Source organism: Somniosus microcephalus, chromosome 2 (assembly GCF_052327205.1).
Source record: "Somniosus microcephalus isolate GS21.2 chromosome 2, FLI_Smic_1.0, whole genome shotgun sequence".
Lineage (NCBI taxonomy): Eukaryota > Metazoa > Chordata > Chondrichthyes > Squaliformes > Somniosidae > Somniosus > Somniosus microcephalus.
In genome coordinates, this window is record NC_140988.1 from 159,206,538 (window position 1) to 159,234,134 (window position 27,597).

The following is a 27,597-nucleotide window of genomic DNA, read 5'->3' on the forward strand; positions in this document are numbered from 1 at the left end:
TCTGGTCCTTTTGCCAATAACTTTAAATCTGTGTCCTCTGGTTACAAACCCTTTCACCAGAGCAAGCAGTTTCTCCTTATTTATTCTATGAAAACCCTTCAGAGTTAAGTCACTTCACGATTATTGGAACTTAATTGATTTAAAAAATATTAGATATTCATGTAGTATCTTATAGGGCCTCATCCTGCAGTATTTGTAACACAGTGACAAACTTTTTGTAGGCACAGAATCAAGAATCTACAGAACTGGTTATAAAGCAATGAGAGGGAACAATGCCACTTAGAGACCTGCACAGTCGTGTATTACAGGGAAAAGAAGCCTACAAGAGTCCTTGCTCAGAAGACACTAAAAGTAGATAACTCTTAAACTTTGATCAGTTGCTCTACTGTATACAAACAAGAACAAAAGTAATTTGCTAATGCCGTTCCATGAGCCGATCCAGGTATGTGCCTGGTGAGACTATCAATAACAGATGCACAGAAATCTTCAGTAATACCTTCTGTGTGGTGATCACTTTAAACCTATAAGTTCATGAGCTCTGACAATGACATAAAGTAAGGTTAGATTTGAGAGTTTTTTGTATTGGGGAACTGATAATAGTGATGAAAAATAGAATGCATTTTTCTGCGTTGCATCCAGTGACAATACGGAGTGTTCTAAGTCAGAGGCAGCTTGTGTTAGATGCAATGCAGAGCTCTCCCTACATTAATATGACACAGTGAGATACTGACTCCTTATAGCACTTTAAACTGGATCCATGTGATATTTCCATTTTCCATATTGGCAGTCTGCCTCTCTGAGTGACAGTGGTGCCTGTTGCACAGGACTGAAGGTTGTTTTATGCTTTGCATTTGCAATTTTTGGACGCCACAATTAATCTGACCAAACTCTCTTCAGTTACAGGGGGATCATTATCAGCTGTCAAGATGTGAGGAGACTTTCATCACCTGTCTGAACTGCAACTCCTAGATCCCAGAAGTAAGAGGTAGCTGCTCTAATACAACGTGTAGTCCAATCTAATTGCGAGGATTATATGATTTTCACAGGGTGCATTTTTTGCATGGAGTCCCTGAAGTTCTGTGAAGTCCAGGGACCTGATGAACTTCACAGAAGTCTTCTAACATCTGTGCAATATACTTGCATGAAATTTATCGCCCCTGGTTTTGCATTACTTCAGGGGTTCTGCACACAAATCCTCTCCCTCTCCATGAAAAACATAAAGCTCTACTGATAGTTGATCAATTTAAAATGGGACCTTGATCTTGTATTAAAGCATCTTAGGTTGTTTTTAGCAAGATTTTTGTTAAACTTTGTTAAGACTATGGGAAACATTTATTCTACAGGCATAAGAACTTACAGGTTTAAAGATACTACAACATAAAATCAACATTAAATTAGTCAAACAAGTGACACATAGCATGCATAGCTAATTTTAACAAAGCATGGAGACAAATTAAAGGGCATCATTCATTTTCAATTTGATAGATCCCCATAGACTTTGCTGAAGATTTACCTTAGGTCCTGGCAGTCCGTGTGGCCCCTGTAAGAACAGAACACAACAGATGATTGAAAATGAGTAAATGTCTTGCTGTAATATTACATAGCACTGTAATTCTCCATTGCTAAAACAATCAAGGCCAAGAAGCTTAGGGCGAGAAATTCATATACTTACTGCCCCCTGATAGCGCCAGTGATTCTGGAAAAATTGGCGGCTGCTGCTTTTGTGCCAGCGGCGGCCGCCATATTCGTGTGCCCCTTTGCACTGCTGGTAACCGGCAGTGCCCTGTAAAAAAAAATGGCGGCGTGGTGACGTCAGACGGCGTGCAACGCCAACTGAATGTCACCTTCGCGAACTTCGACTCTAGCACTCAATTCAGCGATGGGTCCTAAGCACACCAGGTTAACCAGTGCCAGTGCAAGCAGGCTGACAGATGCTGACAGGGGCGATATCCGCAGCTGTTAAAGGGACACACACATCAATCAGGTAAGTTTGAATGGAAGGGTTTGGCCTTGGTTTTTTAGATTTTATTGACGTGGTGGCTTGCTGAAATATATATGAAAAGTTTTTTAAGTGTGTAGGGAGTGCTGCTGGATGCTTGCAAGGGCTTGGATGGTAAGTGAATGCCTTTGAGAAGACAGAACATGCTGCAAATACTCAGCAGGTCATGCAACATCCGTGGAGTTCACGTCTCAGGTCAACATGCTGCCTGACCAACTGAGTATTTGCAGCATTTTATGCTGTCATTTCACAGTTACAGCGTCCCCTTGCAGAGGGAAGAGGAAGACACAGAAGAAGAGGAATCAGACGGAAAGATGCATCCCAGACAGCCCCTTTGTGGCCGGGATATCCAGGGTGGAATCATCTGCCTGTGGTCCCACTGACTGGGCAGGCTGCATTTCTTGGGTGTGTGAAATGAGGAAGGCACAAGGGCGGAGTTGTGCTGACGGGAGGGCGGAAAGCCTAGAGGTGCATGCCTGATGGAGGATAGCGTATGAGTTTACCTGCATCTTGTATCCTTTCAGCCCCGCTGCTGGCCATGGGCTCAGCCATGCCCCTGCCAAGAATGGCCTGCACCATCTCCTCCAAGGGGGTGAGGTGAGGCTAGGAATGGGTGATGTGCCTCGTCATTGGTGCAGATTGTTGGTAGGTGAGTGATTGGGGGTTGTGTATTGAGCAGTATGTGAGGCTAGTGGTGCAGTTGGTAGTTGAATTCCAGAGGTGAGGTGAGAGTGACTGCCCTCGAAATCAAGGCAGCATTTGACCGAGTGCGGCATCATGGAACTCTAGTAAAATTGAAGTCAATGGGGTCAGGGGGGTAGCTCTCCACTGGCTGGAGTCATACCTAGCACAAAAGAAGATGGTTGAGGTTGTTGGAGGCCTATCATCACAGCCCTAGGACATCGCTGCAGGAGTTCCTCAGGGCAGTGTCCTAGGCCCAACCATCTTCAGCTGCTTCATCAATGACCTTCCCTGTATCATAGGGTCATAAGTGGGGATGTTCGCTGATGATTGCGCAGTGTTCAGTTCCATTCACAACTCCTCAGTTAATGAAGCAGTCTGTGCCCGCATGCAGCAAGACTTGGATGACATTCAGGCTTGGGCTGATAAGTGGCAAGTAACTTTCACGCAACACAAGTGCCAGACAATGACTATCTCCAACAGCGAGAGTCTAGCCACCGCCCCTTGACATTCAACAGCATTATCATTGCCGAATCCCCCACCATCAACATCCTGGGGTCAACATTGACCAGAAACTTAACTGGACCAGTCACATAAATACTGTGGCTACAAGAGCGGGTCAGAGGCTGGGTATTTTGTGGCGAGTGACTCACCTCCTGACTCCTCAATGCCTTTCCACCATCTACAAGGCACAAGTCAGGAGTGTGATGGAATACTCTCTACTTGCCTGGATGAGTGCAGCTCCAACAACACGCAAGAAGTTAGACACCATCCAGGACACAGCAGCCCGCTTGATAGGCACCCCATCCACCACCTTAAACATTCACTCCCTCCACCACTGGCGCACTGTGTGTATCATCTGCAAGATGGACTGCAGCAACTTGTCAAGGCTTCTTTGACAGCACTTCCAAATCCCATGACCTCTACCGCCTAGGACAAGGGCAGCAGGCGCATGGGAACACCATCGCCTCCAAGTTCGCCTCCAAGTCACACCATCCTGACTTGGAAATATATCGCTGTTCCTTCATTGTTGCTGGGTCAAAATCCTGGAACTCCCTACCTAATAGCACTGTGGGAATACCTTCACCACAGTGACTGCAGCGGTTCAAGAAGATGGCTCACCACCATCTTTTCAAGGGTGATTAGGGATGGGCAATAAATGCTGGCCTTGCCAGCGACGCCCACATCCCACGAACGAATAATAAAAAAAAAAATTAGGGTATACTTCATTTCCTTGTGTACTATTTCAAATATTTCTCTGTATTGAGCTGGATCTGCCACCTATCTGCCCATTCCACAAATCTGATTATATCATCCTGCTCATCTTTTGCATTCTTCTTCCCAGTTTGCCATGCCCACTAATTTTGTATCAGTAGTAATCCTCAATACCATTCCTCTTGCACTTATGTCTAAATCATTTACATAATAGAAAATAAGAGGTTCCACCATAAATCCCTGGGTGCACACCACCCAGATTCTACCATTACCCTTTATGTTGACAAGCAGTCTTATTTCATACTGTTAGCCTTCCTAATCTCTCTTTTTGCTTCCATTCTGTACTTTTTTATATTTCTCATGGTTTCTTCTATCCTATCCCCTCTATATTCATTGTCAATCTCTTTTTAAACCCTGCTTTTTGCTCTCACCTCTATTTATCCATAGAAACCAGTCTTTGATGCACCACTTTAATCCTAGTCAAAATGCATTTAACTCGTACCTTCTTCATCTTATATTTAGAATCTCCCACAGCTAGCCTGCTATTTGACCTGCCATTTTTTCCAACCAATTAATCTGAGCTAGATCCCCTTTCACCCACTGAAATTAGCCGATTACTAGTTCACCACCTATGGCTCCTCTTTTCTTTATCTATTTTGAACCTGAAACTAAGTAGGTGAGGGACTATATTTCCAATGTGTTCTCCTAACTCTCAACTCTCTATGAAGCCCAAGTTTGTCCAATACAGGTACACTATCCCTTATCCGAAAGCCTTGGGACCAGCTGAGTTTCGGTTTTCGGAATTTTTCGGATTTCAGAAGGTATTTTATAAGGCTGGGAAATTTGTCAGGGGTCGGGGTCGGCGGGGGGTCGGGATCGGCGGGGGGGTCGGGGGTGGGGGTCGGGGGTGGGGGTCGGCGGGGGGTCGGGGGGGAGAAAAGAATATCGGACGGGCCGCGGGTCGGGTCGGGTGGGGAGGGGAGGGGAGAAAGGAATATCGGATGGGTCGGGTCGGGTGGGGGGTGGAGAAAAGAATATCGGACGGGTCGGGTCGGGTGGAGGGTGGAGAAAAGAATATTGGACGGGTCGGGGGTCGGGTCGGGTGGGGGGTGGAGAAAAGAATATCGGACGGGTCGGGTCGGGTGGGGGGTGGAGAAAAGAATATCGGACGGGCCGCTGTATTGTTGGGTTCACTCTCCCGGTACCTCCTTCACACTGCCCGGCTCGGCCTGCAATCTCCTACCCAGGAGGGAACTCTGTGACCCTCTGCCCTGCTCAGCGTAAGTCGTGCGCCACTCTGGTCATGTCGTGCGCACGACTTACGCTGAACGAAAAAACTTTCGGTTTTTAGAGGTTTTCGGTTTTCGGAAGTTCGGATAAAGGATAGTCTACCTGTACTTGAATATATATCTCAGGAGGCAAAACTGTGGCAGATGGAGTTCAATGTGGGAAAGTGTGAGGCCATCCACATTGGGCCTAAAAAAGATAGACCGGGATATTTTCTAAATGGCAAGAAGCTCGGAACTGTGGATGAGTAGAGAGATTTAGGGGTCCAAGCACAGAAAACACTAAAAGCTAGTGAACAGGTACAAAAATTAATTAAAAAGTCTAATGGAATCTTGAGGGCTGGAATACAAAGGGGTAGAAGTTATGTTACAGTTGTACAGAGCTCTGATTAGACCACATCTGGAGTACTGCGTTCAGTTCTGGGCACCGCACCTCAGGAAGGATACATTGGGTGTAGAGCTGGTGCAGCGCAGATTCACCAGAATGATACCGGGGATTAAAGCGTTAAATTATGAGGACAGGTTGCATAAACTAGGCTTGCAGAGAAGATTAAAGGGTGATCTAATTGAGGTGGTTTAAGATGATTAAATGATTTGATAGGGTAGATAGAAAGAAACTATTTCTTCTAGAGGGGGAGTCCAGAACAAGGGGGATAACTTTAAAATTAGAGTTAGGCCATTCAAGGATGATCTCAGAAAGCACTTCTTCACACAAAGGGTAGTCTCATACAGCAGGGTTTAAAAAGAGATTTACAATGAACATTGTGGGGATAGTACAGAAGAAACTATAGAAATCTGGAACGCTCTCACCCAAGAAACTTTTGAGGCTGGGTCAATTGCAAATGTCAAAACTGAGATTGATAGATTTCTATTAAGCAAGGGTATCAAGGGTTACAGAACAAAGTCGGTAGATGGAGTTAAGATACAGATCAGCCATGATCTAATTTAATGGCAGAACAGGCTGATGGCCTACTCCTGTTCCTATGTAGGAGTCCCTTCAAATACCTATCCCTCGCTCTTGAACAGGATATAGGAAAATGATTGTTATCTGACAGCCAATTAATTCTTCGCTCATCTCTTCTGGTGGACTTCCTCGTGGAGGTGAGAATCCTGCTGGGAGCCCTCCGTGCATCTTTAATGAGACCTAAAATGGATTAGGGCTGGGGCGGATTTGGAGGGGTGGGTGGAAATCCTGCCCCACTGGCATTCCTCCCCAAAGAAGAGGATCCTGGCCATGCTCTCTCAGGACCTCAAATCTGGGAAGCTTCTTAGTTACCTCAATCTTTCCATCCTCCTACAATATTCCATTTTTAAAAACCCAATCCTGCTGTCATCTAACCGCAACTTCCAGATCAGCACTGTGTTCTCTAGTGATCATCATGTACGATCCTGTACGATGGTCCTTAAACTTGGTTTCTCAATTTAAAAACATCAGTTTGGATGTTGTAACAGCGAGTCTGTCAGTTCCCATACTCAGTGTTAGAGAGTGCTCCTGCTTCTGTATTAACTGATGAATTCTGATCCCCACTTCAGAAGTTGTTGTTAATTCCCCCCCCCCCCCCCAATTGTTACAATAACACCTACTTCTGTGTAGAAGTGTGATTCTTCTAGCAGATTTGCTGGAAACACCAGTGAATGCAGCCAAACTACCTCGACATGAAAAGGGTAATTTCATGAGTTCGCACTGCCGGTATATCAGTGAAAACTTTTTCAACCATTTCTTTTGTTCAAATCTTCCCAATGAGCAGAATGATAGGCATACTTATCAACAACTCAGCCCTTATTTTACAAAAGGAAGATGCCATCGTATAGCTCATTTTGAACCTTTGTCCAATCTCTGGAACAGGCCTGGAGTGAATCTTGATTACATCACTCATAGTGCTGATAAAATGAGTACACTGTTAGCACCTTGTTATGCTTCAATTGACATAAAGTGGCTTTCTGCACTTTGCACTGATTTAAAAATGTTCTGGAAAACGATTTGAAGGACATTTTGGAAGAACGCTTCCACCCTTCCAGAACAAACCCAGAAAGAACTTCTTTCCAGTCCAAGTAACTCTGGGGAAACTTGAGTTTTTGCTGGGATTTGGCCACCTTTACAAGCACACAGCAAGGACATGGTAACAGCAGGATTCTATTTACTCAAAGAGGTAATGTTCACACCTGTAAGAATAAACTCTGATGACGCTCGGTTTTTAAGAACATTCTCATGCCCTTCAACAAATAGGAATGGAACATGTAGTCTCTCAAAAACATTAACTTGGACTTACCATTGGGCCTGGTGGGCCTTGTGAGCCAGTGGGTCCTGGGGATCCTACAACCTGTACAAATAAACAACAGTTCATGTAAGGCAGTAATCAGCATGTCTATATTTTTAAAAATTGAAATACCGTTTGCCAACTGCATTTTCTGTGTATTTACATGATGTGTGTGGTTGTCCAACAATAATATAAAAACAACTTGCATTCATACAGTGCTTCTAATGTGATAAGATGTCCCAAAGTGCCATACAGATTGGACAGTGAATGGGAGGGAAAGGACTCAGTAGAATGGAATTAAGGGGCGGGCCAAAAAAGTGGATGAAGAGAAAAGTAGGGTTTTGAAAGCAGAATGGAGGAGGTAAGAGGCAGTGATTTTGGGAGGGAGCTCAGAGGGCAGGGATATGGGGCTGGAATTTCCATGGGGTCAGCGGGTGTGATCAGTGGCGGGTCAGGTGGGAAAATGTTTTTCTCCCCCAGCGGGCCAGGATCCCGCTGTGAATCGGCTGCTACACGCCTTTCTGTCAGCACTAAGCAGACCCGACATGCAACGGCAGGTTCACAGCGGGGGACACAATTCAGGTAACTAGTGGCTTGTTTAGAGCCAGTTAAGAATGAATTTCAGCTCACCTTCTGCGTTTGCCAGCTCGCCTACGGGGTCCACGCTGGTCGTGGATCATGTCTGTCAAGCTGAGCCGGGGGTTCAGTGGCTATTGAATCAGCTGTTGAGTTGACAGCTTCAAATGTACAGTAAAAGCTCCCACCTGACAGAGATATCTTCCCTCAGCATTTCCACAACAGATTCACCATGCTGCAAGTCTTTCCAAAAGTCTCCATCCAGACTGACCTCCTTACCTCTCTTACCATTGACAGATCGCTTCTGTCATCTCTACTTCACCTGCCATCTATTCTATCAGCATGGGTGCCCTTGAAACTCTCTCACCTTGGTCCTCAGAATCCGACCACGTTCAGCCCCAAACCAGCAGCACCAGGCACACCAGCAGCACCAACAACACCAACCTTCTCCGCAATCACCTGGTGCTGCACAGGACAGAGGGCATTAGCACCCAACCACATTGATGCCAGGGATGGCCTCACCATGGTCAGATTTACTTCACTTGACGCTGTACACCCTGGCTGCCACATGATGTGCCAGGTTGGCACCACCCCACACCAACACCATAAAGCATCCCTACAATGACCAAGCCATTCCTTTCACACTCATGACCATTGCGGGAGGTACCATTATGTCTCACCATTCACTGCAACTCACTAAGCCACTTCCAAAGGTGCACACAAATCCGTCCAAGAACGCAAAGTGTTGAAAATAAAGGTTTCAATGCTTGATACCACATTAACAGAAACTTTACATGAACATTGGCTAAAACACCCAAGTGCCTACACTTGTGTGTTATTAGTTGGTATGACTGCACTAGGATGAGGGTGAGTGTGAGCAGTGGCTAGTGAGATGGGGAAGTGATAATGTAGTTAGAGAGAGAGGGATGGGTGGAGGTACAAGGTAAGTTGGTGTGAGTAAGGATGTGCAGGAGTAGGGTAGGGAAGACAGAGTGATGGGGATGTGATGAGAGGCACAGCAGGATGAGGTTGTGTGTGGCTTTGTACTAACGTTTCGTGATCTACTGAGATCAATGAAACATTTGCGCCACTGCACCCAGGTCCTCCTGACCACATCCTTGCTTGTGCCCTGCTCTGCAATGTGCAACCAGGCTGTGTTGAACTCCTGGCTAGGTCTCTTCCGCCCATGGGAAAGGAAAAGGACCTCCCTGCATGGGAGAGCCTGGCTGCAGCCCTGCACCTCTGAGCAGTGCTTGTCTGTGTTTGCAGCACCTCAATGCTGTAGAACACTGACAGCACAAATGTCAAAATAAAGTTGGCCATGGTCACTTTAAGGAAACCGGCTGATGACGCATCATCAAAAGACGTCACCAGACCCGCTTCCTCTAACTGGCCAGGAAACGCGCTGGACGGGTTTAACAAGCCCTATCTCGGGAAATTAATTTCAGAGACCGGGATGGAGACAGCAGCAGGGTTGGGACCCGTCACCGACGTCGCCCGCCACGGACCCACCGAGGTCAGCAAAATCGCGGCCATGGTGTCTGAAAAAAAAAACAGCTGCCCATGCCGATCCAAGAGAATGGAAATGAAGCATAGATCAATGCCAGTGAAGCAAAGAATGTGAATAAGGATTAGACCTGAAGGAGGTCGCTGACAAAGTGTAGGGCGAATTGAGGCCTTGGAGGCAGTTGAAGGTGAGGAGAAAGATCTTGAAGTTGTTTTCTAGGGGCACAGAGAGCCAGCGGGGCTGTGAGGGCCAAGGTGATAGAGGTGTGGGCTTTTCAGTGTTCAAGATCAAGGGCTGCAGCATTCGGAACAAATTGCAGATTGTGGAGAATGGAAGCAAGGAGACTGGCTAGGAAAACATTAGAGAAGTCAAGCCTCAAGGTAATAAAGACACGGATCAGAGCACTGGTGGCAGTGGGAGAGATAGGGTTGCAAAAGGTGATTTTGCAAAGCTGTGGAAGGCGCAGAAGAGAGGCAGAGCAAGACAGAGGAAAAAAGACGGCAGCCATTTTGTACACATAAGAGCAAACAAGTTAAGTTAGAACACAGCAGGAAATAATGGAAAAGAATGGTAAAAGAAAATGGGTAACAATATTAACAAGGAATACAAGGTATAAGAGGAGGCTAGGAACATTTGTTGGGAATACCCTCAGGTGTTCTCCTGATTGGCTGCTTTAACTTTGGCAGAACAACAGCAGCAATCCCATTTAAGAGTCTATCTTGGATTTCCGTCAATCTTCTGCCAGCAGTTATTGTAGCTGATTGGGAGAACCCCTGAGGAAATTCAGGCAATTGTGGTTAGAGGGAAACAAAAAAGACTTGGGAATAATACAACATAGCTTGTAACAGTGTAGGTGGAACCTTGGTTTTAAAAATAGTGGTAAAAGGGGAATTTAATGAAAGAGGTACTCACACCCCTTCCTTGTGTAACCTCTGAACATGCCCCCATAACATTTAATCCTGCCTACATGAATATTTACCCCAGTAATTCGGTATTCATTTTCCAAATGATATCCTAAATATTTAATGTATGCAGCTGAAAGCAATCATTATATCTTTCTTTGAGTTAAAAATCTCATGTGTTAGCAATTCTTAATTGATAGCTAATGCAAATGTTAATTGGTGGATTGAGTGCCGTTGGATTGTTCACATTGTTGGTTCTCAACAAGGCAGCATCATCACTGAAATGTATCATTTTAATTTATTAATAGAGGCCTAGAAATTGGATATGGCCTGAAAACGGGCGGTGTCATGGTCCAGCACTATTTGGCTGTGCCCATTCAAAGAGGTCCAGTCAGCAGGCAAAATTCATGATTGGAGTGCTGATCTCAGTGTTAAACATGCTGCTAATTGGCTTACCGCTCAACAGGTGGGCCACCGCTGGAACACTCACATCTCACACTTTGCACACACTGACAGCTATTCAACTATGACAGGCACATCACCCAAACACATTGCACTACACTCACTGACACACTTTTCTTTCCCTTGCGGGCCAAGGTGGCTCACAACCGGCAGGAGCAACGGCAAATGGGAGGCGGCCAAGACGCTTTAGAGACCTTGAGCCAACTGGAGGAGATGGTGCTCGACATCATTGGAGGGGAAGTCACCGAGGCCGTGGCAATGGGTGAAGTTGAAGCCCTTGGGGGCAATAACGGTATGGTCATTCCTAATCTTTCTTCTCACATCCTACTTCCCCCTCATCCCACAATGTCTTCTCACTTACAAGCTGCTGATGTTGTATGCATGGATATCTTGCTTTCCCCCCGCCCCCTCACCACAACCCAACTCTTATCCCTTTCTGCTTTCAGATGGTCACCATTACTGATACTAGCTTTTTATTCCAGATTTATTTAATCAACTAACTTTAAATTCCCCAGCTGCCGTGATGGGATTTGAACTCATGTCTCTCGGATCATTAGTCCTGGCCTCTGGATTACTAGTCCAGTAACATAACCACTATGCTACCATACCCCTAAATTGCGGCTCCGACATTGGACGGGGCTTTGCACAGAGCTTGGAGCTCATGCTGGTAGTGATGGACACCTCCAGGAGAGACCTTGTGGACCCAGCCATGATGCTGCGTGTGATAGGCGATGTCGTGGCTTCTACTGCAGCACAGGCGGAAGCGACCCAACGTCTCAGTGCTGGAGTGGAAGCGCAGACTGCTCTCCTGCAGGCTCAGCTTGCTGCCACCCAAGCTTAGACTGCTATCATCGTGGCTGGGTTTACCAGTGTCGGAAGGGGCTTGCAGGGTGTCGCAGCAGGTCAGCAATCTGTCCTCCAACAGATTGCTAGGAATGCTGAGGCACCGACCCCGGGGGAGTGGCAGTGGGTCTGTGGAGCAGGAAACTGTTGTCCTCTTTCAAGATGACAGCATTCCTCTTCCCACCACTGCCACTTCGCCATTGCCCTTGCCACCGTCTGTCAGCCATCAGCCCAGACTGCTGCCGCCATGCCGAGGTGGTGCAGTCTACAGCCAGGCTTTCTAGGGCGAGAGCTGGTCAAGGTCATCCTAAAAAGCCATCTGAAGTCTCCCCCATGGAAACTCAGCAGCCTTCCACCATCCATGCTGCAGTCACTGGGCGAGCACTGTGTAGGAGCTCCAGAGTAGGAGAAGGAACACGCGCGACAGGCACTACGGGATTGCACAAGGGTGATTAGTTAATATTGTAATAGAAACATAGAAACATAGAATAGGAGCAGGAGTAGGCCATTCGGCCCCTCGAGCCTGTTCCGCCATTTAATGAGATCATGGCTGATCATCCAAATTCAGTACCCTGTCCCTGCTTTCTCTCCATATCCCTTGACCCCTTTAGCCTTAAGAAGTATATCTAACACCTTCTTGAATATATTTAATGAATTGGCCTCAACTGCCTTCTGTGGTAGAGAATTCCACAGGTTCACCACCCTCTGGGTGAAGAAATTCCTCCTCATCTCAGTCCTAAATGGCTTATCCCTTATCCTTAGACTGTGACATCTGGTTCTGGACTCCCCCACCATCGGGAACATCCTTCCTGCATCTAGTCTGCCTAGTCCTGTTAGAATTTTATAAGTTTCAATGAGATCCCCTCTCATTCTTCTAAACTCTAGCGAATATAAGCCTAATCAACCCAATCTCTCTTCATACGTCATTCCTGCCATTCCAGGTATCAGTCCGGTGAATCTTTGCTGCACTCCCTCCATGGCAAGAACATCCTTCCTCAGATAAGGCGACCAAAACTGCACACAATACTCAAGATGTGGTCTCATCAAGGCCCTGTACAACTGCAGCAAGATATCCTTGCTCCTGTACTCAAATCCTCTCGCTATGAAGGCCAACATACCATTTGCCTTCTGCACCTGCATGCTTACCTTCAGCGACTGGTGCACAAGGACACCCAGGTCTCGTTGCACTTCCCCTTTTCCCAATCTATTGCCGTTCAGATAATAATAATCTGTCTTCCTGTTTTTGCCATCAAAGTGGACAACCTCGCATTTATCCACATTATACTGCATCTGCCATGCATCTGCCCAATCACCCAACCTGTCCAAATCATACTGTAAATTGAATAGTTCTAAATTTATTAATTTTGTTTGGAATGCTTGTTTTGTGGTGGCTCTCATTTCAGCTTTGTTTCTAGGAGGAGGCTGTGATATTCCGTGACAGAGGGATGGTATAATGGTGATAGAATCAATGAAATTTATGGCACAGAAGGAGGGATGTGGTTGATGGGGATGTGGTGAACAACGGGGATCTGGTGTTTCATTCACTGAAATTGGAGCCTGATGAGGCGTTCATGGACAGCCAGTGCGGAAGGGGGATTTGCTTCCTGCCTCCTCCTCTTCTTCCTCTTCCTCCTCCTCCTCCTGTGTACAATTCTGGTTGCCATATTATAAAAAGAATATAGACGCACTGGAAAGGGTGCAAAAAAGATTTACAAGAATGATACCAGAAATGCAAGGATGTACCTATCAGGAAAGGATGAACAGGCTGGGTCTCTTGAAAAGAGAAGGCTGAGGGATGACCTAATAGAGGTCTTTAAAATTATGAAATGTTTTGACAGAGTGGATACAGAGAGAGTGTTTCCACTTGTGGGGAAGAGCATAACTAGAGGCCATCAATATAAGATAGTCACCAAGAAATCCAATAGGGAATTCAGAAGAAACTTTTTTACCCAAAGAGTGGTGAGAATGTGGAACTCGCTGCCACAGGGAGTAGTTGAAGTGAACAGTATAGATGCATTTAAGGGAAGGTTAGATAAGCATTGAGGGAAAAGGGAATAGAGGGTTATGCTGATAGAGTTAGATGAGGAAAGACGGGAGGAGGCTCGAGTGGAGCATGGACTGGTTGGGCCGAATGGCCTGTTTCTGTGTTGCATATCCTATGTAACCCTCTCCCTCGTCTTCTTCCTGAGGTGGTCCTGCAATTCCTGGTGGCAAGGGCTGCACCCTCATGATGGCCAAGTTGTGAAGCATGCAGCAGACCACCACGAAATGGGACACCCGCTCCACCAAGTACTGGAGGGCTCCTCCCGAGCAGTTAAGGCAACGGAACCGTTGCTTCAGCAGCCCGATGGTCTGCTCGATGATGTTCCTGGTGGCAGCATGGCTCTCATTATATGAGTGCTGGGCAGGAATGATGGGGTTCTGCCAAAGTCAACGAAGCACTAGATCCTGAGGATTCGCTCTTAATGGTTCCTGTTATGTATTCTGAACTCTGCTGTGGTACATTCTTCATCAACAAAATAAATGTATTTTAATATATTTCTTTCTCTTTGTTTTTTTTTTACAAAGACCATGGCGCATTTTGGTTTTATTACAAATATTGAGAAAATTACAAATTTCAGGAATGCACAAGAATTCCCTTGAGTTTGGCATCTTCGAACACTCTGTACGTGGACTCTGTGCCCCTATGATCTGAAGTGCACCTTTACTACCTACTATCTGGCTACATAATAACATGGCTCCTGGAGCTGTAACATTAAGACCCCTCATTGTGTGTACTGGACTCTGTGATCTCACATGTGTCCGATGTTTATTTCTCCTACTTTCCGGAAGGTGGGCTGTTAACTACTCGAGTGAGATGAGGCCAACTGCAAACCAACGAAGTGGTTCATTTTAGCTGCAGCATGAATGATCAGAATACAGTCTTCAGTGAAATTTCACCTATTACATATTGTTCCGTGTAACATGGAAAATAACAAAGCCTGCCACTGTACCCCTGTTAATGGACTAAACCCACTGCCTATCAATCCCTGATACTAGCTGGCAATAACCTTTCTTGTTATAGGCAGCGTAGTCCATACCTCAACCTCGAGAGAAAGCAAAGCCTCTGTGCCTCACTCACTGTTTCAAACTGGCTGCAGCTCAGTTAGTTTTTTGTCTCACAGAGCAAGAAAAAGCCAAAAGCTTAATCGATGGCCCTACATCAGCTCTCTGTGTTGAGGATTGGCTCATCAAGTTGTCAATCAAAACTGCCACCTGCACCCTTAGTGGGAGCCCATAGCAATTTCATTGCCTGTTTCATTGGACTCTTCCTGTCCTCAATGAGTGGAAGCCATTCTAACATTACTTATGACAGCATCTCCCAAACCCGTGACCTCTGCCACCTAGAAGGACAAAGACAGCAGGCGCATGGGAACACCACTACCTCCAAGTTCCCCTTCAAGTCACACACCATCCTGACTTGGAAATATATCGCCGATCCTTCATCGTCGCTGGGACTCCCTCCCTAACAGCACTGTGGGAGCACCTTCACCACACAGACTGCAACGGTTCAAGAAGATGGCTCACCACCACCTTTTCAAGGGCAATTAGGGATGGGCAATAAATGCTGGCCTTGCCAGCGACACCCACATCCCAGTAACGAATAAAAAAAAACGAATCTGGCATGCAGCAAACACAAGTTTGTTAATTACTTTGTCTGGTACTCCAACTAATGGACCCTAATCAACATCCATGATAGATTGGGTGACCGCTTTGCGGAACACCTCCGTTCAGTCCGTAAGGGTGACCCCGAGCTTCCGGTCGCCTGTCATTTTAATTCACCGCCCCATTCCCACTCGGACCTCACCGTCCTCGGCCTCTTGTATTGTTCCACGGAAGCTCAACGTAAACTCGAGGAACAGCACCTCAGCTTCCGATTAGGCACTCTGCAGCCTTCCGGACTCAATATCGAGTTCAACAATTTTAGATCATAAGCTCGGCCTCCATTTCATTTTTTCTTGTAATTGTTCCACTTCTTTCCCCCCCGCTTTTCTTTTGTTTCTCTCTCACACCTGGCAGCTATCTTTTGCCCTGCCAGTACACTTTACACCTAATCCCAGCCTATTACCATCTCGTCTAGCTTCTAATCTCTTTTACTTCTTTTGTTTCTTTTATTCTTTTGTCCGATCGCAGCCCTGCCTTCGATCTAGTTTCTTTTCTTTCCAGTTTTGAAGAAGGGTCCGACCCGAAACGTCAACTCAAATTTCTCTCCATAGATGTTGCCTGACCTGCTGAGTTTTTCCAGCATTTTCTGTTGTTATTTCGGATTTCCAACATCTGCAATATTTTGCTATCGTACTAGTCCATGATAGTTTATTTGTTTCTAGAAGTTAACCCCTTGTAGACTGAATCTAACTTTAAAGCAATGCCATAATATCAATTAATCCAAAAAGCTTTCCAGGTCAAATAGGCAAAAACTTTGAAACGCAATCGACAAATAATGAAGGTGATCAATATATTAGGGCTCTTCTTTTTGCAATTCCGTCCTAGGTTTTCAAAATCAATTTGCATTGGTGTAAGGCCAAGTGTCCCAAGCCAGCAGGAGTGGGAGCATCAAGTTTGTGGGTTCTAAACGAGAAGGGAGAACGGGAACAGCAAGGCTACAGAGCTGATCCTGCAGGAATGGGAAGAAGAAGCCCAGGGCGGTGGTGAAAGTGGGAGCAGCAAAGCTAGAAGACCGGAGCAAAGCAGCTGATATTACCAATGAGATTAAAGTTAAAAAGATAAAATTTAATTTAAAAAAAAAAGTAACTTACCTGTCAAAACATGGGAAGCTGATCTGGCAGCATGTGTCAGAAACAGCAGCTAGAATTGAAGCAGACGCACGAAAGACTGGAGCAGTCTTTTGCTGATCTCGAGAGACTAGGAGAGGCTAATGGAAACAATGATTGATTTCAAAATGTTCGATTTTAAGGACTGGTTCGGGCAAGAACTGGAATGGTGTACTGGGCTGTTGTGGCCCACTTTAATTTGTAGTTTTGAATGCATTTAAAAAAGAGGAAGGAAAGCAGAAGGTGGAGTACTTTCTTTTTGAAGTACTCCCTTCAGTGATTATCTGGAAAAAATATGGTAACATTTGCATTTGTTCCTCATCATAAAAATCTTCAAAAAGACCTACCGTGTTGAGTTTCCTTTACTCTAGAGCCACTCAGCTTATGTCAGTTCTGCCTGTATCCCAGAGTCGTTCCACTCATTACACTGGGGGCTAGCACTTCAAATTGGCCAGGGGCCTGATCTGGAGCGACCAAACCCTGGAAAAATACTACCAACGGAGACAAAACTCAAACGAAATGGCCTGTGCATTTGCTATTACTGAACCAGTTATCTTGCTACTGGATGCCATTGTATTTACTTCAATTACACAATTTTTCCTCCAATAAACCTGTTCTTTCTGAAGGTATGTGAGTCAGCAGGATATTTGTTGCGACAGTAATAAGAGACTGTCTCCATACCAAAGAATTATTAAATACTCCTACCTATACAATGTGCAATATAAGTACACCCATAGAATCCCACATTCTTCAGTATTAAAGCAGTAAAGTGGTGACTTGTTTGACAATGTGTAATGTATTACTGACATGTCCTACTTTACTATATGAAATGATGATCAGGATATCTATTTTTGAAGAACTTACTGAAGAGCCTTGTGGACCAGATAACCCATGGTCTCCTTTCTCTCCTTTTTCTCCCTTTTCTCCATTAACACCCTGTACAAACAAATGTCAAGAGTTACAACCAAATTGTGAATTAAAATGTGAAGAATTAACTCCCCAAATTATCCCATTTCAACCTAAATAAAAGTAGTTTTAAATGCTCATGGAAATGGGTAACTCTTCTTGAATAGTGCTTGGGATCTTTAACATTCACCTGAAACACGAGAACAAGCAGATGAGGCCAATGTTGAATTTTTAATTCAACAAAAGGACAGTATCTCCAACAATTCAGCACTCCCTCAGTATTGCACTGAAGTGTTAGCCTAGATTGAGTTCTGGAGTGTCACAACCTTCTGTCTCAGAGGCAAGTTGCTACAAACTGAGCATAGCTGAACATAATACGTCTTAATTATGGAATATTACTTTTACTCTTCTATTTCAATGGGGTGCTGCGTTTCATCACAGGTTTAGAATATAAAAGCAAGGAGGTATGAGTAAAATTATATGGAAACTCTCTTCAGTCTTGGGCACCCCACCTTAGGAAGAATATTCTGGCTTTGGATGGATGGAGGATCAGTGAGGATTCACCAGGAAGATACCTGGGATGAAGGGTTCTAGCTATGATGAGAAACTGTGTAAATTTGGCCTTTAGTCCCTAGAAATTAAGAAATTAAGGGATGATCTGATTGAGCTGTCTAAAATAATGAAGGGAATTGATAATGGGCCAGAATTTGTAGTGGGTATGACGGCGTACTCTCATACCATCATAGTTTCCTTTATTTAAATTCAGGACCCTAGTCTCTGAATCAACTACTTCACTCTCCATCTTAATGAAGAATTCTATCATATTATGATCGCTCCTCCCCAAGGGGCCTCACACAAGACTGCTAATTAATCCTTTCTCATTGCATAATACCCAGTCTAAGATGGCCTGATCTCCAGTTGGTTCCTCGACATATTGGTCCAGGAAACCATCCTGTATACACTCTAGGAATTCCTCCTCCACAGTACTGTTACTAATTTGGTTAGCCCAATCTATATGTAGATTAAAGTCACCCATGATAACTGCTGTGCCATTATTGCATGCATCTCTAATTTCCCATTTAATGCCATCCCCAACGTCAGCATTACTGTTTGGGGGTCTGTATACAACTCCCACTAACGTTTTCTGCCCCTTGGTATTTCTCAGCTCTACCCATACAGATTCCACATCATCAGAGCTAATATCCTTCCTTACTATTGTGTTAATCTCTTCTTTAACCAGCAATGCTACCCCACCTCCTTTTCCTTTTTGCCTGTCTTTCCTGAATATTAAATACCCCTGGATGTTGGATTCCCAGCCTTGGTCACCCTGAAGCCATGTCTCCATAATCCCAATTATATCATATCCATTTATATCTATTTGCGCAGCTAATTCATCCACCTGTCCCCGATTCAATATTAGTTTTTTGGGATTTCCAGCATACTATCCTCTTCTACTGTAAATACTGACACAAAGTAATTATTCAACATGTCCGCCATTTCCCCATTGTCATTGACAATATCTCCACTTTCAGTTTTTAAGGGGCCAACATTGCTCCTGACAACCCTCTTTTTCCTAATGTAACTAAAAATTCTTCATATTGATTTTGATATCCCTTGCAAGTTTCTTTTCATATCCCTTTTTGTAGCTTTTACTATTTGTTTTGTGACCCTTTGTTGTTCTTTGTATCTTTACTATTTGCCAGGATCTGTGCTATTTTTTGTATTTTTGTATGTGTTTCCTTTAGTTTGATGCTGTCCCTCACCTCTTTAGGCCATGGCTGTTTATTTGGTAAGTAGTGCTCTTGCCCCTCAGGGGTATAAACTGGTTCTGTATCACATTACATTCTTTTTTAAACATCTAAACATCTCCCACTGATCTTCTGTCATTTTACCCATTAACAGATTTACCCAGTTTACTGTGGACAGTCTCTGTCTCATCCCGTTGAAGTCGGCCTTACCTAAATCTAGAATCTTAGTAGCTGTTTTGCGTTTCTCCCTTTCAAACACAACTCGATCATGTTATGGTCGCTATTGGATAAATGTTCACGCACAGTTAGGATGTTAACTAAATCTGGCTCATTACTTATTACTTAATCTAATATGGCTTACACCCTTGTTGCCTCTAGGACATATTGTTGTAGAAAACTATCCCGGACACACTCAAGAAAGTCATTACCTTTCTGACAGGTGCTAATCTGCTTTTCCCAATCTATATGAAAGTTAAAATCCCCCATTAAAACCACACTGCCTTTGCTACATGCTTATCTAATCTCTGCATTTATACAATCGAGCACTTCAGGGCTGCTACCAGGGGGCCTATACACAACTCCCACTACAGTCTTCGATCCTTTCCTATTTCTTAATTCAACCCATAAGGTCTCCACTGGCTGTTTACCTCTCTTTAAATCCTCTCTTATCATTGAAGTAATTTCATCCTTGATCACTAAGGCTACTCCTCCCCCTCTGCCGTTTTCCCTATCTGTCCTGTAGGCCTTATAACCTGGTATGTTTAGTTCCCAGTCCTGACTGTCTTGCAGCCATGTCTCAATAATGGCTGCCATGTCATACCCTCCAATTTGAATTCGTGCCTGCACTTCATTCAATTTATTCCTTAAACTCCATGCGTTTGTATAAAATTGCTTATTTGAGAGTCAAATCAGGGAGCTCGTACTATTCTTTCTCAGTACAGAGTATGTAAATTTGCTTTATAATTTTCACGATAACTGACTGCATCAAAAACACTCACAGATAATCCGGGTAGGCCTATGCTTCCTTTATCTCCTGGAACACCAATGTCACCTTTGGAACCTTTAGGGCCCTGAAAATAAACACAGTAACTTAACACTATAGAAAAAGATGCAACTTATTAAATTCATCAAAGCCTTTTATTAGAAATATTGGGAAAGAATTAAAACCATCAAACATAAGATGATTTCAGTACCTGTGGTCCCTCAACTCCAGACGACCCAGGATTCCCCATGTCTCCCTGTAGTTCAGAATAAAAAGAAATGCAAAAAAAACTTCTGGTGAATTACTGCAGTAAGTCCTCACTTTTAGCAAGTTTCTAATGATAAGGCAAATCCATGTGTTCGCTCTCCCCCTCCCTGAAAAGATTTTTAGTGCCCCATGTTGGAATTGGCAGTGAAAGACATCATACATGTAAAATCAAAGCTATATACTCTCAAATTAAATCTAGCCACATCTAGCCTGAGGTTAGCATTACCTACAGCGTAGGGTACAGTAGCCTAGTGGTTATGGTACTGCCTTAGCAACCTGGAGGTTGTGAGTCCATAATCCTACCGCAGCAAGTTGTGAAATTAAATTTAATAAATTTGGTAATTTGTGACCATGAAAGCTGCTGGATTGTTGTAAAAACTTAACTGAATCATTAATGTCCTTCAGCGAAGGTAACCTGCCACTCCCACCTGGTGAGTTCAGTCCCACATGTCGGCCGGAATTTTGCTGGTGCTCAGCGGACGGGATGGGTTGCGGGTCAGCTGTTAAATTTAAAATGATTGACAGTGGGTTGAGAACCCGCTGTCAAAATGTGCACACTGGACTTTCCTGATGTCGGATCTGCCAGCGCTGAGCCGACTCGACAGGCAGCGGCGGGGGAGCCAATTTAAATAATTAGTGGCTTGTTTACAGCCAATTATTAATATTTTTTTCCCCAGCTTTTTGGATTTGACAGGTCACCCACCAGTTTCCTGTCTGTGAAGCTGAGGCGAGAGGTCAGTGGCCATTGAATCAGCTGATGAGTTGACAGCTTCAAATGTCAAGTCAAAGCTCCCAGCTGATTGAGAAATGTTCCCTTAACCACTAGCTTCTCTAAACTGCATTTATACGACAGATTCAGGATGCTGCAAGTCATTACACAAGTCTCCATCCAGTCTGACCTCATTATCTCTCCCACCATTGACAGATTGCTTCTGTCACCTCTACTTCGCCTGCCATCTATTCCATCAGCATGGGTGCCCTTGAAACTCTCTCACCTTGGTCCTCAGAATGCGACCACGTTCAGCCTCACCATGGTCACGTTTACTTCACTTGATGCGGTACACCCTGGCTGCCACATGATGCACCAGGTTGGCACCACTCCACACAAATAACATAAAGCATCCTTACAATGTCCAAGCCATTCCTTTCACACTCATCAGCATTGCAGGGGTACCATTATGTCTCACCATTCACTGCAATTCACTAAGCCACTTCCAAAGGTGCACACAAATCTGTCCAAGAACGCAAAGTGTTGAAAATAAAGGTTTCAATGTTTGACAGCACATTAACAGAAACTTTACATGAACTTTGGCTAAAACACCCAAGTGCATACCCTTGTGTGTTGTTAGTTGGTATGCTTGCAGTAGGATGAGGGTGAGTGTGAGGGGTGGCTAGTGAGATGGGGAAGTGATAATGTAGATAGAGAAAGATGGGTGAAGGTGCAAGGTAAGTTGGTATGAGTAAGGATGTGCAGGAGTAGGGTAGGGAAGGCAGAGTGATGGGGATGTGATGAGAGGCACAGCAGGATGAGGTTGAGTGTGGCTTTGCAGTAATGTTTTGTGATCTACTGAGATCATTGAAAGATTTGCGCCACTGCAGCCAGGTCCTCCTGATGACATCCCTGCTTGTGCCCTCCTGTGCAATGTGCAACCTGCCTGTGTTGGTGTCCTGGGGAGGTCTCTTCCGCCCATGGGAAGGGAGGAGGACCTCCTGTGTGCTGTGACTCCCTCCATAGTCATATGGAGGGAGTCATGGGAGAGCCTGGGTGCAGCCCTGCACCTCTGTACAGTGATTGTCAGTGTTTGCAGCACCTCAATGTTGTAGAACACTGAAAGCACAAATGTCAAACTAAATTTGGCTATGGTCCCTTTAAGGAAACCGGCTGATGACGTGTTATAAATGTCGTCATCAGACCCGCTTCCTTCAATTGGCTGGGAAACTTGCTGGGCGGGCTTAATAAGCCCAATCAGTGGAAAGTCATTTCAGAGGCCCGGCTGGAGCCAGCAGCGGGGCTGAGACCCGCCACCGATGTCGCCCACCACGGACCCGCTGAGGTTCGTAAAATCGCGGACTATGTGGTTGACTTTGAAAGCAATAAATACTGGCTTGCCAGTCTCACCTTGCCAGTCGTACAATCCTCCTGCTCTGGTGCCATTATTTTATTTACTTCAAGTCAGAACAATTTGGTACGATTGAGACACTGGTATAGGGAATAATACTGCAATAGGGACACCTCTTGTAAAGGGGCAGTTTATTGATTCCTAATATACTGGATTTAAATAAGTATTGAATTGTTTTATTAGAGATGAAAAATGCAATTGCTGGAAAACAGAAATGCTGGAAATGCAGTCAGAAGCTGACGGAGAAAGATAGGCTGGTGTTTTGTGGGAGACCCTTCATTAGAGCTACAGCATCAGGCTTTGTGACAGTTCTGATAAAGGCTCCCATTTGAAATGTTAATGCCTCTTTCTCTTTCAGATGCTGACTGACCTGCTGTGAATTAATATTTTTCTGTTTTCTATCTTTATTACAAAAATATCAAGTGCAATGGGGCTTAACTGGTGTAAGAAAAATGTAATTTTCATTAGGTGACCCAATAAACGGGCTTCATTTAAAGAGTGAAGCACTCAGTCACAGAGGGGTTGTGCAAGCTTGCATGCAGTCCCTAAAGTTGCTTTATGGAACTTTGTACAGACCAGCGGTATTCTGAGCAAGCTTGTACAGATTTAGTGGGAAATGTGCAAACCTGTGCACATGTTCCACCTGTACAGATCTCACACTGGCTGTGCGTAAATGAACACTTATGATACAAATCTGCTTCCTCTAAAAACAACAGCATTGTCAGCAGGAAACCAAGTTTTACTCTGCACCATCCTTTTCAGTCTATGTCATTAAAATGAGACCGTCCCCAGTGACTATTGAGAAAGCCCCCTGTCAATCATGGAAAAGAAATAAGATTTTCCTACCTTTGGCCCTGGCATTCCTGGAGACCCTTGAGGCCCCGGTGGACCCTGACGACCCAGAAACAAAAAATAATTACTTTTGCACAGAAAGAATTGAAATATTTTTACATCAACATCCTTCCACAGATCGTGCAATTTGCCTTTATAAAATCAAAAATGAAAGCACAACAGTACAAAACAGAGCTGGGCGGGTACAGGGTAATAATGTTTATGGTAAAAGTCATTAAATTAATAAAACGCTGATGAAGAATGTGAGCAATGAGCAGTTATTGTAGTTCACTAATAAGGTGTACTAAGAAGCTTACATTAATGGCAGGTTATGGAGAAAGGGACATCTTCTTCACTCTGCACAGTGTATTAACACTGTTACTGATCTGAGCTTCAGCAAGTCAGACAATTATTTACAGTAGCCTGAATTCATAATAATGCAGCCACAAGCCACAACAGCTCATGCAGTAGCCCTCAGGAACCCATCTAGTTACCGTGACAGTTAAGGTGGTGATCCTCTGTTGAGAATGCCGAAATTAAAGAAAAAAAAAACCGTAAGGACAAACTTGTAAAAGTTTTAACTGATCTGTTCTGTGATTTATTGCTGCAGTTGGGCATTTGCTAAAAAACTGTTGTACATTGATTGTCCAAAGCGGCACTTAGGGGATAATTTACACCATCACCACTTGAGCATTAAACCGGCGGAGCGGACCATTGAAATCGGGTGGTTTCTATAACAGACGGACAATCCGCTCCGCCACTTTACTGCTCAAGCGATGAAGGGGAGAATTACCACCTTAGTCTCCTGACTATGCATTCACCATTATCATCTCTATGCCAGCAATGCAGATTCCACAGGCAAAGGCCTGCAAAGGCTCCAAGGGACCACTGGAGCTTTAATGTAGCTACTCCCACATTATCTTTTAGATTTTCAATAACTCTTGTTTATCACTGGATAAAATTTCCTCGGAAAAAATGCACTTGTAAACTTTGGCATAAATTGTTTTATTGCAATGTAACAGCCCACACAGATGGACAGAGGCCTTCAATGTTGCATACAGAGGCCTTCAATGTTGTCATGGTAACTGAGACATGAAAACATAATCCAAGGCCTTAAAACCAATGGGTTAAAAGCTATCTACAATAACTTTACCTCAAAATGACAGTGTTTTAAAGTTAAGCATTATTTGATTAATATATACTTCTGGCAATCTGTGCTAACTGTTGTCCTAGCAATCTAGAAGGACTAGCTGGTCTTAACAACACATCTGGTACCTATATATATATTGCTATGATATACGCTCAATGGAAAAAAAGTAAGAAGTTTATAATCACACAATTATTTTTCAGCAAACAGTATTATAAGCATAGTAAAATAGACAGATAGATCTGCTCCATATGATGAGACATGGGAATATCAGAAGCAGAAGGTCATAGTCTTTCATGATCCCAATCTAATATTTGTATTTTGAATTCAGTTTGCCTTTAAATCTAAATTAATCTAATAAAAGCTCTGAAGACATTGGGATAAAAAGAACTTCTTATATCAACAGATGTTTGAGACCACAGAAACAAACAGAAAGCCAGAAATAAAATTGAGATTTAAATAGAGACACAGGAGTTGAGTTTCCTCGATCCCACTTCGCTGTGAGTAATTTGGTGCTGACCTCTGCTCTTGACCCCATCTGAGTTCAGGGTGTGGTCAGCTAATTTGCGCAATTTTGACCGTCACCCGCGCCTGTGAGAATGCAGGAAGGTGCAGCACTGGCAAGACATTTGGGAGAGAAAGCAATACAACTGGCAGAAAGTTGCCAGAATGGTGGAAATCAGGCATCTCTATAAGAGGGCCGATACCATTGATGCTTCCAGTTTCTAATGGGTATGGGCCCACAGCATAAAACCACCCATAATTTAGCACAATTTGGGTCTAAGTTGACAATTTCACCCAGAGACACCATGAGGATGGCTGGTACAGGAAATGAAAATGTCACGCTAGTGCGGTAGGGAGTACTTTTTTGAGGGTGGGGGTAAGAACATAAGAAATAGGAGCAGGAGTAGGCGATATGGCTCCTCGAGCCTGCTCCACCATTCAATGAGTTCATGGCTGATCATCAACCTCAACTCCACTTTCCCACCTGATCCCCGTATCCCTCGATTCCCTTAAAGAGTCCAAAAATCTATTGACCTCAGCCTTGAATAAACTCAGTAACTCAACATCCACAACCCTCTGAGTGAAGAAATTCCTCCTCATCTCAGTCTTAAATGGCTGACCCCTTATCCTAAGACTATGTCCCCTAGTTCTGCACACTCCAGCCAACGAAGACAGCCTCTCAGCATCTACCCTGTCAATTCCCCTCAGAATTTTATGTTTTAATGAGATCACCTCTCATTCTTTTAAATTCCAGAGAGTATAGGCCCATTCTACTCAATATCTCTTCATAGGACAACCCTCTCATCCCAGGAATCAATCCAGTGAACCTTCGTTGCACCCCCTCGAAGGCATGTATATCCTTCCTTAGGTACGGAGCCTAAAACTGTACACAGTGCTCCAGGTTGGAGCTTTACTCTGCCTCTAACCATGCAATGCCTGATCTGACATATCATTGAGTGCCTGAAATGAGAACTTGCTCAATTTCCCTATACTGACATTCCTCACCATTACAAGTAGAAAAACACCTAAAAATGTAATCGAGGATCTGATATAAGATTGAACTGTTCCTCTTGAAACATATCTTGTCATACTTCATCTTTGACATTTTAGAAAAAGTTGTTTTGTGCAAAATCTTAAAGCAGTGTTACCCCTATAGCATGTGAGGGGGGGGGGGGTGGCGGGTGAGTTAAATGGAAATGTGCCTGTGAGTAGAGGGTCTGCTGCATTTGCACTCACCTGTAGTGCTTGATGGATATTGCCGTTGTAGTCTATTATCTCTGTTACCCCTTGTTCACCCTTCTGCCCAGGTGGACCCTAAAAAAGCATCATTACAGTCCGCAGTGAATTCAGGTCCACAGATGGAAAATGTATGAAAACTGATCGAAGAATACTGAAAATACAAAGCAACTTACTCTGGGTCCCATAGGCCCTGAATCCCCATTGTCTCCACGGTCGCCCTGGAACACAGGAATAATTATAATCCAGTTATAAAACTGTGTGCAGAAACAGCAGGCCCCTGCCCCATAGATGCACCATTACAATTACAATTTCTGGGGGTGGGCACATTGCATGGGCCAGCAGCAGGCTGGAGGAGATTGTTGTGGATTCAGGAGGGGGACTCCTGCTTCTCAAGAATAAAAAATTAAAATCTCTTTGGCTGTTTGGTGAGCGACTTACAGCAGTGCCTTTAAGGGCCGCTGGTTCGGCCACTCAATGCCTGGTACAAGTAAGCAGATTATGCACACTGCACGCTGTACCTATTTATACCTAAAAATTGTAATCGAGGTCCTACAACTGGCGTAGGACCCCTATTTGCATATTTAAGCAGCTTCCTGCTTGTTTCAGGCAGATGCGAGGTTCATTTAAAAATGACATCAGGTGGGCCTTGGACCTCAATGAGGCGGCCAAACTGCCCCACCCAAACCCCGATATTCAACTGCCAGCTGCCCGCTTTTCAGGTGAGAAATAGGCGACCAGCAGTTGAAAATCATCCCCATTATATTTCACAGTAAAGACAGTACGTTGAGATAATACCCATACTGCCCACTATGAAATTGTCTTTAAGGGCCTGTTTCTGTGAAGTATTAATTACTAAACTTTTTTTTAACAAAACCATGATACAGTGACATAAATCTCATTAAAGCACATCATTGCATAATTTATTCATGCATCATAATGAAAACAATGTATGGTTCTCTGGCTTCTCTACTTCCTCAAACAAAACGAGCCAGACACGTTTTCATAGAGACTATGCCCCCTTTAAAAGTTAACTCCTTGCTCAATCGTTGGAAAGTTGCAAAGCCTATAAGTTACAGACATTTCAGACATACAAGCCCTTGGCCCAAGACGTTTGTATTTTTGAGGTTCTACGGGAGGTGGTTGCAGTAGGTGAAAGAAAGCACTTGCACTAGTTAAAGCAAAGTTAGAGTCAGTGAGCTGGATTTTGTGAATGGAGGTGAGTTGGAGGCGGGACTGCTGCTTTTCGTGTCAATGTCCCGCCTCCATCCTCGCCTGACCAACCAGAGGGATTTCCCCCTGATTGACCTTGTTAA

The 27,597-nt window shown here is 44.3% G+C and overlaps 1 protein-coding gene across 1 annotated transcript in view; it reads right to left on the bottom strand.

The window, feature by feature from the left end:
* Positions 1 to 27,597, bottom strand: part of col25a1 (collagen type XXV alpha 1 chain) — a 256,959-nt gene that overhangs the window by 65,435 nt on the left and 163,927 nt on the right. The window contains exons 17-25 of the mRNA XM_085965125.1: positions 26,458 to 26,502; positions 26,282 to 26,359; positions 23,889 to 23,912; positions 23,410 to 23,454; positions 20,388 to 20,432; positions 20,193 to 20,264; positions 17,405 to 17,476; positions 7,452 to 7,502; positions 1,514 to 1,540 (exon numbers count right to left, since the gene is read on the bottom strand). Coding sequence (XP_085821251.1) covers positions 1,514 to 1,540; positions 7,452 to 7,502; positions 17,405 to 17,476; positions 20,193 to 20,264; positions 20,388 to 20,432; positions 23,410 to 23,454; positions 23,889 to 23,912; positions 26,282 to 26,359; positions 26,458 to 26,502 — 459 coding nt within the window. The remainder of the gene's footprint in view (positions 1 to 1,513; positions 1,541 to 7,451; positions 7,503 to 17,404; positions 17,477 to 20,192; positions 20,265 to 20,387; positions 20,433 to 23,409; positions 23,455 to 23,888; positions 23,913 to 26,281; positions 26,360 to 26,457; positions 26,503 to 27,597) is intronic.